Source organism: Entelurus aequoreus, linkage group LG08 (genome assembly GCF_033978785.1).
Source record: "Entelurus aequoreus isolate RoL-2023_Sb linkage group LG08, RoL_Eaeq_v1.1, whole genome shotgun sequence".
Taxonomy (NCBI): domain Eukaryota; kingdom Metazoa; phylum Chordata; class Actinopteri; order Syngnathiformes; family Syngnathidae; genus Entelurus; species Entelurus aequoreus.
The window spans coordinates 49,808,062-49,823,429 of NC_084738.1; the positions used below are offsets into that span (position 1 = coordinate 49,808,062).

The 15,368-nt window shown below is 38.4% G+C and overlaps 1 protein-coding gene across 2 annotated transcripts in view; it reads left to right on the plus strand.

Moving 5' to 3' along the window:
• Positions 1-15,368, plus strand: part of LOC133656006 (gamma-aminobutyric acid type B receptor subunit 1-like) — a 507,931-nt gene that overhangs the window by 340,131 nt on the left and 152,432 nt on the right. For both annotated transcript variants that reach the window (XM_062056726.1, XM_062056725.1), the window contains one exon: positions 534-611. In XM_062056726.1, coding sequence (XP_061912710.1) covers positions 534-611 — 78 coding nt within the window. The remainder of the gene's footprint in view (positions 1-533; positions 612-15,368) is intronic.

Here is a 15,368-nt window from a genome sequence, read left to right on the forward strand (position 1 = left end):
TTTGAAACATGTTGCAGGCATCAAATTCCAAATGAGCTAATATTCGCAAAAAACAACAACGTTTACCAGTTTGAACGTTATGTATCTTGTCTTTGCAGTGTGTTCAATTGAATATTGGTTGAAAAGGATTTGCAAATCATTGTATTCTGTTTTTATTTACGATTTACACAACGTGCCAACTTCACTGGTTTTGGAGTTGGTAATTTGTTAAACCCTTTTTCTGGTTAAGGGACAGCACTTTTAATTAATTTTGTAGAATGCCCCATATATATATAAACAGATTCTCAGGGATATACAAGATAAGAATAACAGTCCTCCTGGTCATTAGTTCCCTGGAAATGTGGCCCCCAAAACAATTTTGTTAATAGTCTGTTTAAGGATATTTAGTGGCACGGTAAACTTAAAATAAACACTGAAAAAAACAAGATTGGAAAAAACTGGCAAACAGAGTGACGAGTAAGTCTGACCGATGAAGAATTAAAATGTGAGCCAGTTACACTCGAGCTATGTATAACTCTCTCTTTTTTTCATAGGGGGAAGCTATAAGAAGATTGGATACTACGACAGCAGTAAAGGCAATCTGTCCTGGTACGGGAATGACAAATGGATTGGTAAGGCACATTCATCTTTCTCTGCCCCCCATATCCCCCTCTTTATCATTGTCTCTCGCACTCCTTCTACCATCTAATCTCCTGTTTTCTCTGACCCTGCACCCTCACCACCTCTTCCTTTAATTCTTCATTTTCCCCTCCTTCATTGCCCTCCTTTGTCCGCCAACGCTCTATATTCAAATATGGTTATAATGTTCATCAATCAATTTATCACATTGTTGCATTAATGTTTCATACCTTATCGCGGCCGATATTTGATCACAGTAAAGCATTGTGACAACAATGTGCTTTGGTCTAAATATTCCATTCCATTTGCCAATTAAAGGCGCAGTTCAAAGCAATAAATACAAGATGTTTGTTGACAGGCTAAACATAACAGCAGACTAGCAATCCCGGAGGTAATGGAATTGGGTCCCATGACCTTGACTTTGAGGAATGAACATGTAATTCTTAATTAGCATGGAGGTGATGTGTGTCTCTGTGTTATTTCAGTTTCCCTCAACACAGACTATATGCTGAACTGTGCAGTACATTGAAAGTACACCGTTACCTCATGATACAAGTTTATTTGGTTATGTGGCACAGGTTGTACCTTGAAAAACTAGAATTTCAAAACAGAGTAGCCCATTAAAATGAATTATAATCAATCAGTGCTTTGCAGACCCAAAACAACACAAATTTACCATGTAGCGTGCTTTTTCTAAAGAAAAACTAACTTTAGATAAGAAATATTGAATGACAAACTAAAATGAACAACTATGGCATCTTTATAAATTATAATAATAATACATTTAATTTCATAGCGCCTTTCAGGAAACCGAAAGGTCGCTTTACAACAATAGAAAATACAATTAAACCAAGGCATATAAATAAACAAAACAATAGAATAAAAATAGGGCAAGGGTATTTGGTGAGTTAGACGGAGTAGGCAGACCGGAACGGGTGTATTTTGAGTTTAGATTTGAAGGTGGGCAGAGAGCCGCAGTTACGGAGGTCAAGTGGTAGATTGTTCCAGAGCTAGAGAGCAGAGCGACTGAAGGATCTGACCCCCATAGTGATGAGGCGGGCAGGGGGCACAGAGAGGTGGATGGAGGAGGAGGATCTGAGGGAACGAGTGGGGATGGTGACGTGCAGGAGATCAGACAGGTTGTGGATGGCCATGAAGGTGCACAGAAGGAGTTTGTAATTGATCCTGTACTGTACGGGGAGCCAGTGGAGTTGCTGGAGGATGGGGGTGATGTGGCAGTGAGAAGGTGTCTTCATTATGATGCATAGTAATGTAGTAATTGAAGAGCAGACTTCAACGGACTCTCCTTCAAGCTGCTTCTTCGTCAAATACACCATTAGCAGCTTCTTTTTTATTTTCATGGATAAATGTGCATTGTTTAGATATTATTTCAACGGTCTTAGCTGGCTTTATCAACTCATTCTGCTTCCGCATGGTGCAGACTAGCAGTGGTACGCACCAAGTGCTTCAACAAGTTAGCTAGCTAGCTACACGCTCAGTCAGGTTTTTGGCAGTTCTTTAATATTCTTTGATACATTTGTGATTAAGGGCTATATATGCAAACGTTGATTGATTGATTGATAATAGTCCTTCACACTCACTTTCTTTGATCCCATTATTGGGAAAAACAATTTAATCTCGATCTCTATCTATAAGCTGGTGTTCGCGAGTAACACCAGATGTTTTGGTCTGATCACTGGTGTCATGTCTTTTGATCATGTTTTGTTTGGCTATGTTCTGTTGGTTTTTGGACACTTTTAGTTCCTGTTTTCACTCCCTTGCTTTGTCAATGTTTCACATTTGGACTCACGCACCTGTGTTAATGATGTCACGACTATTTACGCCGACAGTTGCCAGGGAATCGGCCTGGCGACATTGCTCACTTCATGCCATGGTTACTGACGTTCATTGCTTGTTCATAGTTTATGCTGTTCTTTTTTGTCACAGTACGTGTTTATTTGTTTCATGTCCATAGTTGTCTTTGTGCTAGCTTTTTGTTTTCATAGCCAAGTTTGTATTTCCGCCTTGTGTGCGCCTTTTGTTTGTACCCTTTTGTTTGTACTTTGTTAGAATTAAAATATGTCTTTACCTTCATCCAATGTCCAGTCTGGTTTGCTTGCATTCCGGGAAAAAATAGACACCATAGTCCACGTCATGACAACTGGCATTTGCTAGTTGGTGGGAATGTTGGAAAAGGGATGTTGACTGCTTTTGAACTAAACGATAAATTGTAGTCTTGCTAGTTCTGTATTAGAGGCAGTTGAACAACTACCCACTACAGGAATGGACTTATACTTTTTCCGAGGTACGTACAGTACCGTGATCATGGCTTACTGCTACACTTGCTCTGTATCATCATTTCATACAGGGAAAAGTGCTGCTGCTTCATTCTAAGTGTCTGTTGACATTTTAATCCTGAAAACAGAAGAACAACTGGGAGTGTCCCCTGGCTTGACGTCACTCCTGTCTATAGCCACTAAAACTTGGAAGCAGTGATGTGTTATAAGCTGTGTGCCAAAAACACATTCTGTAACTAAGCCAACATACTGTTCAGTAGACCAAGGTCAGCCAAGTAGTCTCTCCCGCTGGTATGACAAGAGCTGAGGGGGCCGAGAGGTTGTGCTGACCTCTAGAGATTTGTGTGTTTGACCATGTGGTCATGCGGCCAGCAGCCAGACTTCATGTGCCATCTAGAGGTGTTTTCAGACAGTGAAAATGCCAGTTAGTCAGTATTTGTTGTGTGACAGCCAGTCACCTTGACTTTAGCTTAAAGACGCTCAGTTATTGGTCAAAGCATTACAACAGCCAAAAGAGGATATGGTTTCCTTAAGGTGAATGTGGCCTTATGTTATGCTAATTGAGGCATGCTAATGTCCACTCTGTAAAGTAGTTGGATAATATATATACAGTATATATATATATATATATATATATATATATATATATATATATATATATATATATATATATATATATATATATATATATATATATATATATTTGTATATATATATATATATACGACGGGACGGCGTGGCGAAGTTGGTAGAGTGGCCGTGTCAGCAATCGGAGTGTTGCTGGTTACTGGGGTTCAATCCCCAACTTCTACCATCTTAGTCACGTCCGTTGTGTCCTTGGGCAAGACACTTCACCCTTGCTCCTGATGGCTGCTGGTTAGCGCCTTGCATGGCAGCTCCCGCCATCAGTGTGTGAATGTGTGTGTGAATGGGTGAATGTGGAAATACTGTCAAAGCGCTCTGAGTACCTTGAAGGTAGAAAAGCGCTATACAAGTATAACCCATTTATCATTTATCATATATATATATATATATATATATATATATATATATATATATATATATATATATATATATATATATATATATATATATATATATATATATATATATATATATATATATATATATATACTTAAAGGGAGAAGATAAACAGCACAACAGAAGGATTATATGCACACAGCTAAATAGCTAAAAGTATGACTGTCCAATGTTTAAAAAATTATATCAAATCATAGTTTTCAAACTGTTTATCTGGACTTGTCTTAAAAGACGTTTCGTCTCTCATCCGTTCATGTTCACAGACCTAGAAGGAACGGCTCTAGTCTGAGAGCCTAATCCAAAAGTATTTATCATCTACAAGAGGGTGCATACCCAGACAAGAATGGTTTCGCTCTGTTGTTGTGCAAAATGACAGCTGTATTGTAAAATGACATTTGGTTGTACAGTGTATAAACGGTCAAGGTTACATCGAAAGCAAATGTGTCTATGTCCTGTTAGGCTAAATTATTTTATCTCTTAGGGTTGAAAGCACAGCATTGTATGTGTAAGATAAGTGGTGCTGCCCCCTCTGTTCAGAAATAGTTTTTCTACTTTAACTTAAATGGCTTCCCTCAATCCCCCTCTAAACCATCTGTCTTGTCTATCCAGAATATGTAATTTTTTGTCCTCAGAAGAGTGTTATTATTCGCCTGCTCATATATATATATATATATATATATATATATATATATATATATATATATATATATATATATATATATATATATATATATATATATATATATATATATATATATATATATATATATACATACACACAGTCGTGGTCAAAAGTTTACATACAGTTGTGAAGGACATAATGTCATGGCTGTCTTGAGTTTTCCTGGCCAGTAGTCCCAGTGGACTGGTGCCGCCTGGTTTTTGACACAATCCACTCCCTCTCGCACCCTGGCGTTCGAGCTTCCGTCAAGTCGGTTGGTGCCAAGTTGTTTGGGCTGGCCTGAGGAAGGCTTTTAGGCAGTGGGCAGCCACATGAGTGGCATGTCAGCGCGCCAAGGTCCACCTTGGTCACCTAGGTCCACCAACTAAGTCCACGCCGCAGGGTTATACGCACTTGCTCACCATGGTGGATCGCACCACCAGATGGCCAGAAGCGGTTCCTCTTTCCTCCCCTGCCTCTGTGGACATTGCCCGTGCGTTTATGTCAGCCTGGGTTGCGTGTTTTGGCACGCCGTCAGATATAACCTCCGACAGGGGATCCCAGTTTGTGTCGGAGCTTTGGTCAGCGTTGGCACAGTCCTTGGGTGTGCAGGTGCACCGCACTACGGCCTGCCACCCCCAAGCTAATGGCTTATGTGAACCATTTTCACCGGTCGCTTAAAGCAGCTTTGCGTGCGGCACTCTCTGATAGCAATTGGATTGACCATGGCGGGCACTAGGACCATGCTCACACTCAGCAGAATGGGCGTGGTTTTCATGTCTTCTTGGGCACACTGTTAAAGTGCAGTTGTTGTGATATGTGCATTCTCATGTTGGCAGTCTTAGACCTCAGAGAAACAATGTTGTTTCCTGCATTTGCCACAATATACAGTCGTGGTCAAAAGTTGACATACACTTGTGAAGAACATAATGCTATTGCTGTCTTGAGTTTCCAATAATTTCAACAACTCTTATTTTTTTGTGATAGAGTGATTTTATCACATACTCGTTTGTCACAAAAAACATTCATGAAGTTTGGTTCTTTTATGAATTTATTATGGGTCTACTGAAAATGTGACAAAATCTGCTTGGGTCAGAAGTATACATACAGCAACATGCATTATCAATTTTGGTGATGTAGAAAAGTTACAATCAAATCAAATTAGCTTCATGGCATGGCCTCTTAACTTCATGTGAGTGATTATGATTGTCGACACCTGTTGACTTCTCTGAGCCCAATTAAATAGGGCTCATGTGATGCAGTCATTAGACTCGGTTACAAATGCGACAATGGGAAAGTCAAAAAACTCAGCACAGATCTAAAAAAACAAATCATTGACATGAACAAGTCAGGAAAGTCACTTGGAGCCACTTCAATGCATTAGGTACAGTCTCAGTTACATTAACATTGATGTTATACATGTGGGACCATAGGTATAAATGTCGTTAAATGTAGCTTTGATGTAGCGGACTACTTTTGCTGTGTAACTTGAAGTGTAGCTTGCTACAATTCTCCGGGTATAGCTTACCCTGAAGCTTAGCTACATTTAATCAAGAGTAATTTGTAGCTTAGCTTACTACATTTTCCAAGTAGCTTGCCCATCACTGGTTTCAACATATAGATATTATTATGGTGTGTTTATAAGGAATGACACCTTTCTGGAGACATATTATCTGGCGTTTTGTTTCGCAACATTATGCAAAACCAACTTTTCTTACCTATTGGTACTTGCTGTTGTGTATTTGGGATTTGCATAAATCCCGAAAATGTGCGGGCGTCCGCCGTTGTAGTCCGCGCCGTATTGAAAAAGCTCCTTCTTTTTCTCTATCCTCTTGTGTGGGGCATTGATCTTCTGCTTTTGCCATTTCTAATATAAAGTAGCGTACAGTTCTAACTTATATATTTTAGTAGACTAAGCACTAAAAACTACAACAAATATGACGGGTAGAAGACGCTGTCAAAGTGGAGCCACGGAAATAAAACCACCCACAAAACGACGCATCCTGAAGAGACGGTGATAAGGCGACTTGGAAAGGGTCTGTAAAACATAATCTATGCAGCGTTTTGACCAAAAAAACACCATTACATGTTTTGTAGACCACAAGGAAGTGTTTTAAATGTAGTAAAAAAATCATATCACCCTTTTAAAGGGGAAATGCACATTTTGGGGAATTTTGCTCATCGTTCACAACCATAATGAAAGACATGACGATGGATGTATTTTTAAATGCTCATTTTAAACATATGTGGTGAAATAATTTCAAAAAGGCATCACAATGTTTTCTTTTTTTTTTCTTCATCACTGATTATTACTCACTGCAGACTTTATGAGAGCCAACAAACATGAAAAAAACATCACTTAGCATGCAAGGTTTGCTGTCATTAGGATGCAAACTGCTGGGCTGTTCATATATTCCCATGTAGGTGAAGAAGGATTTATAATCCTCACAAAGAAACAGGGTGTGGGGCGTGGGGGTGAGGACCAAGCGTCTATCAAGGGTGTCAATTTGGCCATTTCCAGGTCCTAAAGGGCTGTCAAAGTCTACCAGCTTTTCGGAACACCTACTCAGACTTCTTCTATCCAGGTGAGATGCATGATGTATGATGTATGATCTACAATAAACTTCCAGGGAGCAAGGAAACGAGGAAGCAACAGACCACTCAGTGATGTAAATATGGCACACACGGAAGTAATCACGGCGTGAAAATAGTTTGTCTGCGTTAGCGCTTATAATAACTATATCACTAATACTTGGTTAATATTCAAATTACGAAATGTGAATAGAGTATCATTGGCTGTTTAATGGTTATTTATTGGATTATATGGGCGAAATAGTGGAGCTCCCATTGTCTCCGCTGTAAGGGGACTTTTATTTATGTTTATTTAATATTTCGAATGCATTAAAAAAAATCCATCCGTCATGTTTTTTCATAATGATTGTGAACGATAGGCAAAATTTTAAAAAAGTGCAGTTCCACTTAAATGCGCCTTATAACCTGGTGCACCTTTTGTATGAAAATAGACCCGGATAGACCCGCTCATCGGCAGTGCGCCTTATAATCCGATGTGCCTTATGGTCCGAAAAATACGGTACATAATAACTTTTTTTACTACTAGGACTGTGTATTATTTATTTTTGACACATTGCACTCATATTCTTGCTGGTTTGTGAATACCTGAAGTTATTTCTTACATACAAAATCTTTTCTTTAAATAGTATTACGGTACTTGCAGGTGGACTCAGACTAATTGATTGGTCAATAAATAAATTCTCCAGTTTGTTCTTCCTCTCTATGTTTCGTACCCTCTTGGTCTTCGTACATTCTGTTCCTTTTGATTTACAACTGTTTGTGTCTGACGATCCCCTCTTATATCTTAGCTCTACCTTCATCTCACCTCTCAGTATTTGTTCACAATCTCTTCTTCCCTCTTCTCCTTGGCAACCACTGCCGCATCAGTGCCTCGCTCCCATATCGCCATGGTAACCATTACGGGGCCTGTCGTCATGGTAACATGCATCCCGATTTCACTATCAAGGGCAGGGAAAGGTTTTAGTGTTGAAGAAAACATTTTCCCAAAGGACACTCGCTTACTTATACACACTGACGCGCACACTATTTTTTTCTCTTGCCCGCCCACACTCAAGTAAAGCTTGTGCTGGCTTTTAGCCAAATTTTGGGAGCTTTTGGCTACTTCTTAACTGTTGTGCAATTAGCTCTGCTCACATGATGGCTTTGCACACATACAATGACATCATCACAACAAATCAAGATTATATTGTGATGGATTGTTTTTGGGTTCCCTCAAAGAATTGTTTCATATCCTAATGTCCTTCTCTGGCTTAAAAAACAGTCACAACTTTCATCTTTAATAACTCTAAATATTAGTGAGTGCACTGGCAGTACTGTGTTCCCCCACCAGTTCGCTTACTGCGGATTTCAAAACCGTGTGTACAAAAGTATTATAACATCTATTTGAGCGTTGAGCCTGGAAGCTGACAAACTCAGTAACTGCAAGAACTGGCTACATCTCTGTTTGCAGGAGCGCAGAGAAGTGAGTTATCATTACGTTACCGTGCACTAAATTAGTCTAATTTCTCAAATAGTTAATTTTTTTGTACTTTCACACCTACGTGTGAAGTACAAGTGTCCATGCACTCTTTTTATATTATAATATTGGTTTTCACTATGTAAAGCGCTTTGAGTCACCAGAGAAAAGCACTATATAAATATAATTCACTTCACTCACCTCCACTAATGACAATGGGGAATTTTTTTTTTTTTTAATTCTGGCAAATTTGTTAAAACTAAAAAATCACGTCCTTAAGTATTCAGAGTCTTTGCTCAATATTTTGTTAATGCACTTTTGTCAGAAATTACAGCATGAAGTATTTTTGAATACGATGCCACAAGCTTTGCACACCTATCTTTGAGCAACCGTTGGTTTTCATCCAGGATGTTGCTGTACATTGCTGCATTCATCTTTCCCTCTATCCTGACGGGTCTACCAGTTCCTGCCGCTGAAAAACATCCCCTCAACATGATGGCTGCCACTACCATGCTTCACTGTAGGATGGTATTGGCCTGGTGATGAGCGGTGCCTGGTTTTCTCCAAACATGATGGCTCGCATTCACGCCAAAGAGTTCAAGATTTGTCTCATCAGACCAGAGAATGTTGTTTCTTGTGGTCTGATAGTGTTTTAGGTGCATTTTGGCAAACTTTTTAATAAGAAATGGTTTCCATTTGCCCACTTTACCATACAGGCCTAATTGGTGGAATGCTGCAGAGGTAGTTGTACTTCTGGAAGGTTCTTCTCTCTCCACAGAGGAATGATGTAGCTCTGACATAGTGGCCATCCGGTTCTTGGTCACCTCCCTGACTAGACTAAGTCTTGCACTCAGAAATGCACATCCTGGATGAAAACCAACGCTTCCTATCCTATTACGGAGTTTGAGAGGTGCTGCAAAGAGGAATGCGCGAAACTGCCCAAAGATAGGTGTGCTAAGCTTGTGGCGTATTAAAAAAAAAAAATGAAGGCTGTAATTGCTGCTAAAGATTCATCAACAAAGTATTGACCAAATGCTGTGAATTCTTAAGTCCGTGTGATTTCTTTTTTTTAATAGATTGGCCAAATTTTTAAAAATTGTCATTATGGAGTATTGTACGTATAATTTTGAGGACGCAAATTGATTTATTCCATTTTGGAATAAGTCTGTAACATAACACAATGTGGGGAAAGTGAAGCGCTCGAAATAACCTCTGTACTTTCTGAACTGGAGCTAAGTAGAACAAATAAATAAATTTCCCTACTTGGTGAACAGGCATCTTTCATTCAGTTTGTCTGCCTTCTAAAACCACAGACTGTTGAGATACTTTTGCCCCAGTCGCCATAAAGACGTGTGTCGCCTATCAACTAATTTATATTTTTAAATAAAATGTATCAATATTATAGTTTCTCCACATTTATTAAATTATTAAAGTATCTATCTATCTACTTGCTAATTTACTCTCCTAAGCTGGTTACTATAAGCCTTCTGTTGAGGTGTACAAAGCATGTATTATTTTCTTGATTCACTAGAACTATCTGTATTACTTTATTTAACATAAGTAAATAATCAATATTTGGACATTTCTCCATCAATTCATGAACCGTCCACGATCTAATCGTCTCATCGCCAGCTAATCCTTTAATCATTATTCGTGAGTACTCAATTACAATTACATAAGAGCAAAGCACATGTTATGGGTGTATGTGAAAGGTTACTAACAATGTGTGGAGGGTTTCAAAAAACCTGACATGCATACATTATTCAGAAAAATTAATAGCTGCCCCACTTTCCTAACTCCTGATGTTCTCAAGGGAACACTAAGCATTGTAAAGGTCACTGATAATTTCGTGGGTAATATGCAGCTATCTTTTAAAATTCGGGTCGGAAGCTTCAGATGATTTGGCAAAGGTCTGTTTATTCATGGTTTACACTTAAGGCCTGCTGTACTAAAGTTTTGCATGTGCTAAACTTCAAGAAAAGTTAATAGCACACAATTTACATAGCTCGTGCGCAGAGAATTGCTTTTCTTAAAGGGACCGTTTGCAACATTTTCACAGATGCCAAGAAGGCGCCAACTTTCCAGTGCATTTTACACAGTATATCTCGCCCTCTTACGGCTTCTCATACGTAATGACATAAGTACGTGCGTATGTAACACATACACGCGCATTAGCTTTAGGTGTTGTTAACTAATAATAGCAATTTGAATAGGTAGCGTTAGCTGTCACTGAATGTATATTCTATCATAACAACAACATGGCTGCAAATTGTTAATTACTTTTCTTGGACTGCTTTTGTATGTGTGCACGCGCTCCCTGCTCGTATGTGTTGACGAGACCGGCTGAGTGACCGCCGTAAACACCAATCATTTTATTTGGGCAAGTAAAAACGTGTATTACATAAACTATGTACCGCATTTTCCGGACCATAGAGCGCACCAGATTATAAGGCACACTGCCGATGAATGGTCTTTTTTCGATCGTTTTCCATATATAAGGCGCACATGGCCTTATATATGGAATGGCCAATAGGGCGCATTAAAGGACTTATTTTTTTTCTTCTAAATTAAAAACACTCCCTTGTGGTCTACATAACATGTAATGGTGGTTCTTTAGTCAAAATGTTGCATGTATCATGTTTTACAGATCATCTTCAAGCCGCTTTCTGACAGTCGCTTCAGGATGCGCTGTTTTGTGGGCGCTCTTATTTACGTGGCTCACCTTTGGCAGTCTTTGTTGTAGCGGTGTAGCGTGCAAGGACGGGAGTGGAAGAAGTGTCAAAAGATGGAACTGTTTTAATGACATTCAGACTTTACTTAAATCAATAACGGAGCAGCATCTCCTCATCCGTGGCTCACTAGTGCAATAACAACGCTGGAAATGTGTCGCCTGAAAAGCCGTCCGACCGGAACTCTCTAATAACTAAAGTTTCTTTGGTGAATAATGTAAACTCACTATACCGGTATGTTTTAGCGCCTTCATGGTGAGTTTACTGACAGATATAAGTAAGAACTTTACGCTACTTTATATTAGAAATGGCAACAGCGGAGGATGAATGTCACATAACAAGAAGATAGAGAAAAAGAAGAAGCTTAACGACTACGGCGTCGGCACGGACTTCGCGTGCAATTTTTCAGGACTTATGCAGATCCCAAATACAGATCAGCAGGTACCAGAAGGAAAAAAAAATTCCTTTTGCATAACATAGCGAAACAAAACGGCAGATAATGTTTTACCTTATACACACACACCAGATAATAATCGTATGTTGAAGCACAGTACAATCCATCAAGCGGTGCGGCTTCATAGCTTACCAAAGTTGCACTAAAACATTTTGATAGATTTGTGAGCGCCGTGTGTAATGTTCTATATTTTCAATGGAACATATAAAATGTTGGTGTTGTTTACTTGAGTCATATTGCCATCATATTGCAGTCTACACATATCTCTTATACGTGACTACCATGTACTGGTCACACTTATCATTACACCATGAACCAAATAAAATTGCTCCGAGGTCAGTAAGCAAAACCAGAATGATTCCGTACATTATGCGCACCGGGTTATAAGGTGCACTGTCGAGTTTTGAGGGGGAAAAAAGATTTTAAGTGCACCTTATAATGCGGAAAATATGGTAATTAAAAGAAAATATAGACAATTGACAAACAAATGTGATCTGTTAAACAGTTAATGGTAACATAAGCTAGCCAATGGTGTTCTTGTTATATTTTTTGTTTTGAAAAATGTTACTGTGAGGAAGTTGCAAACAGCACCTTTAAATGAGCAAAATAGTAAACACAATACATTGAGCATGTCTGCTTTCATGTACAGGCATATGCAGAATATATGATGATTATTAGAACGACCACAATATTAATAGGATGAGATGCATTAAAATATTTTACCACTTGCAGTGTGATTTATCCAGGCTGAAACTGTCATAATAAAATAAAATTACTTTAATGTAATTGTCATGTTTGACAGCGAAATCAAGTGTCATCCATGAGTGCAAATTACAAATAAAAACTCAATCTTAAATTAATAATAGTCAATAAAAAAAATGTGTCACTCCCTTACATTGAAATATACAGAGGTGGGTAGTAACGCGCTACATTTACTCCGTTACATCTACTTGAGTTACTTTTGGGATAAATTGTACTTCTAAGAGTAGTTTTAATGCAACATACTTTTACTTTTACTTGAGTATATTTATAGAGAAGAAACGCTACTTTTACTCCGCTACTTTTATCTACATTCAGCTCGCTACTCGCTACTAATTTTTATCGATCTGTTAATGCACGCTTTGTTTGTTTTGGTCTGTCAGACAGACCTTCAAAGTGCCTGCGTTTCACCAAATACAGTCACTGGTGACGTTTCACTCCGTTCCACCAATGAAATGCAGTCACTGGTGACGTTTCACTCCGTTCCACCAATGAAATGCAGTCACTGGTGACGTTTGACTCCGTTCCACCAATCAGATGCAGTCACTGGTGACATTGGACCAATCAAACAGAGCCAGGCGGTCACATGACCTGACTTAAACAAGTTGAAAAACTTATTGGGGTGTTACCATTTACTGGTCAATTGTACGGAAGATGTACTGTACTGTGCAATGTACTAATACAAGTTTCAATCAATCAATCAAAAGTGTGAAGGAAAAAAGACACTTTTTTATTTCAACCGTACATCCCGTCAAAAGCCTAAAGACTGACCGCACAGTTCCTGTCTTCACAATAAAAGTGCCGCTCCATCGCGCCTGCCCTTACAAAATAAGAGTCTCCGAAAGCCAGCGCAAACAAGCTAGCAAGCTACGGAGTTTGCCGCCAATGTATTTCTTGTAAAGTGTATAAAAACGAATATGGAAGCTGGACAAATAAGATGCCAAAAACCAACCACTTTCATGTGGTATTAGACAGAAAGGAGGAACTTTTTTTCTCCTCCATTTGAAAACGTGGACGTTATCAGCACTGCTGTCTGATTCCAATCAATGCAAGTCATCAGAATCAGGTAATACACCAACTTCTATTCTTGTCTTCATGAAAGAAAGGAATCTATATGTGTTAAACATGCATGTATATTCATTAAAACACCTTTAACATGTAAACAAAAACGGCAAAATAATTAAATATAAATTATATACTGTATATATCAATGTATGTATATATATATATATATATATATATATATATATATATATATATATATATATATATATATATATATATATATATACACACATATATATATATATATATATATGTGTATGTGTATATATGTATATATATATATATATGTATATATATATATGTATACATATATGTGTGTATATATATATATGTGTGTGTATATATATATATATATATATATATATATATATATATATATATATATATATATATATATATATATATATACTGCGTGGGTTCCCTCCGGGTACTCCGGCTTCCTCCCACCTCCAAAAAACATGCACCTGGGGATAGGCTGATTGGCAACACTAAATTGGCCCTGGTGTGTGAATGTGAGTGTGAATGTTGTCTGTCTATCTGTGTTGGCCCTGCGATGAGGTGGCGACTTGTCCAGAGTGTACCCCGCCTTCCGCCCGATTGTAGCTGAGATAGGCTCCAGCGCCCCCCGCGACCCCGAAGGGAATAAGCGGTAGAAAATGGATGGATGGATATATAATATGTGTGTGTATGTTACTCATCAGTTACTCAGTACTTGAGTAGTTTTTTCACAACATACTTTTTACTTTTACTCAAGTAAATATTTGGGTGACTACTCCTTACTTTTACTTGAGTAATAAATCTCTAAAGTATCAGTACTCTTACTTGAGTACAATTTCTGGCTACTCTACCCACCTCTGGAAATATATTACACGTTGTATAGATGTGTCATTTCAAAAGTTAATACTGCACAGGAGCAGAAACATTTGGCAGTGTCACATTTTAAAATTGTACAGAACTTTTCATGGAAGTTGGCAGAATATAACCTGAATTAATGAATGACTGAAATCAAAACTAAATAATATATCCCATATATGAAAAAACTTCTAGCAACATGCATGTTATTACATCTAGATCATTCCAACGCCCCAAAGCAGTCCATGCCAGCGTCTGCCAGAGAGCGCACTTTCGACGTGCAAAAATAGTAGGTTCCGTTGTAGATCCTACTGGAGGAGTGCTTATGCGTGTATTGCCCTGAAAGGGCGGTACCGATTACAGTTTTACCTTGTCACTTTGCGGTTTACTGACTACAATCTCATTGCATTGCGGGTATTAAAGTCTCATCGAATACAATGAGATTTAAGTACCTATTTAAGTTTTCATGTTAAAATTGTATTGGTTTTAGAGTGCATGAAGTGTTTTAAGAGCATAGGAAGTGCTTATGGATGTGTGAGAAACTGTGTGTCGTGTGTGAAGAGCTTATAAAGACTTTAAATGCATATAATAGTTGTGAAAATCATTAAACAAGTAGCGTCCCTACTTCGCAGAAATTCACCTACCATGTTCGGAAATGGAGTCTGCAACGTAACCCATTGCAATAATTAAGGGAGCACTGTATAATTGTCTGCTGCATGTTGCAGAACATAGCAAAACACCACAGGTTGGAGTGTGATAACATGGATGTGGAGGGAAATGACTGTCTCCATGGTGAAAGCCAATAATACATATCAAAATCCTTATTTAAATAAAGCGGTCTGAT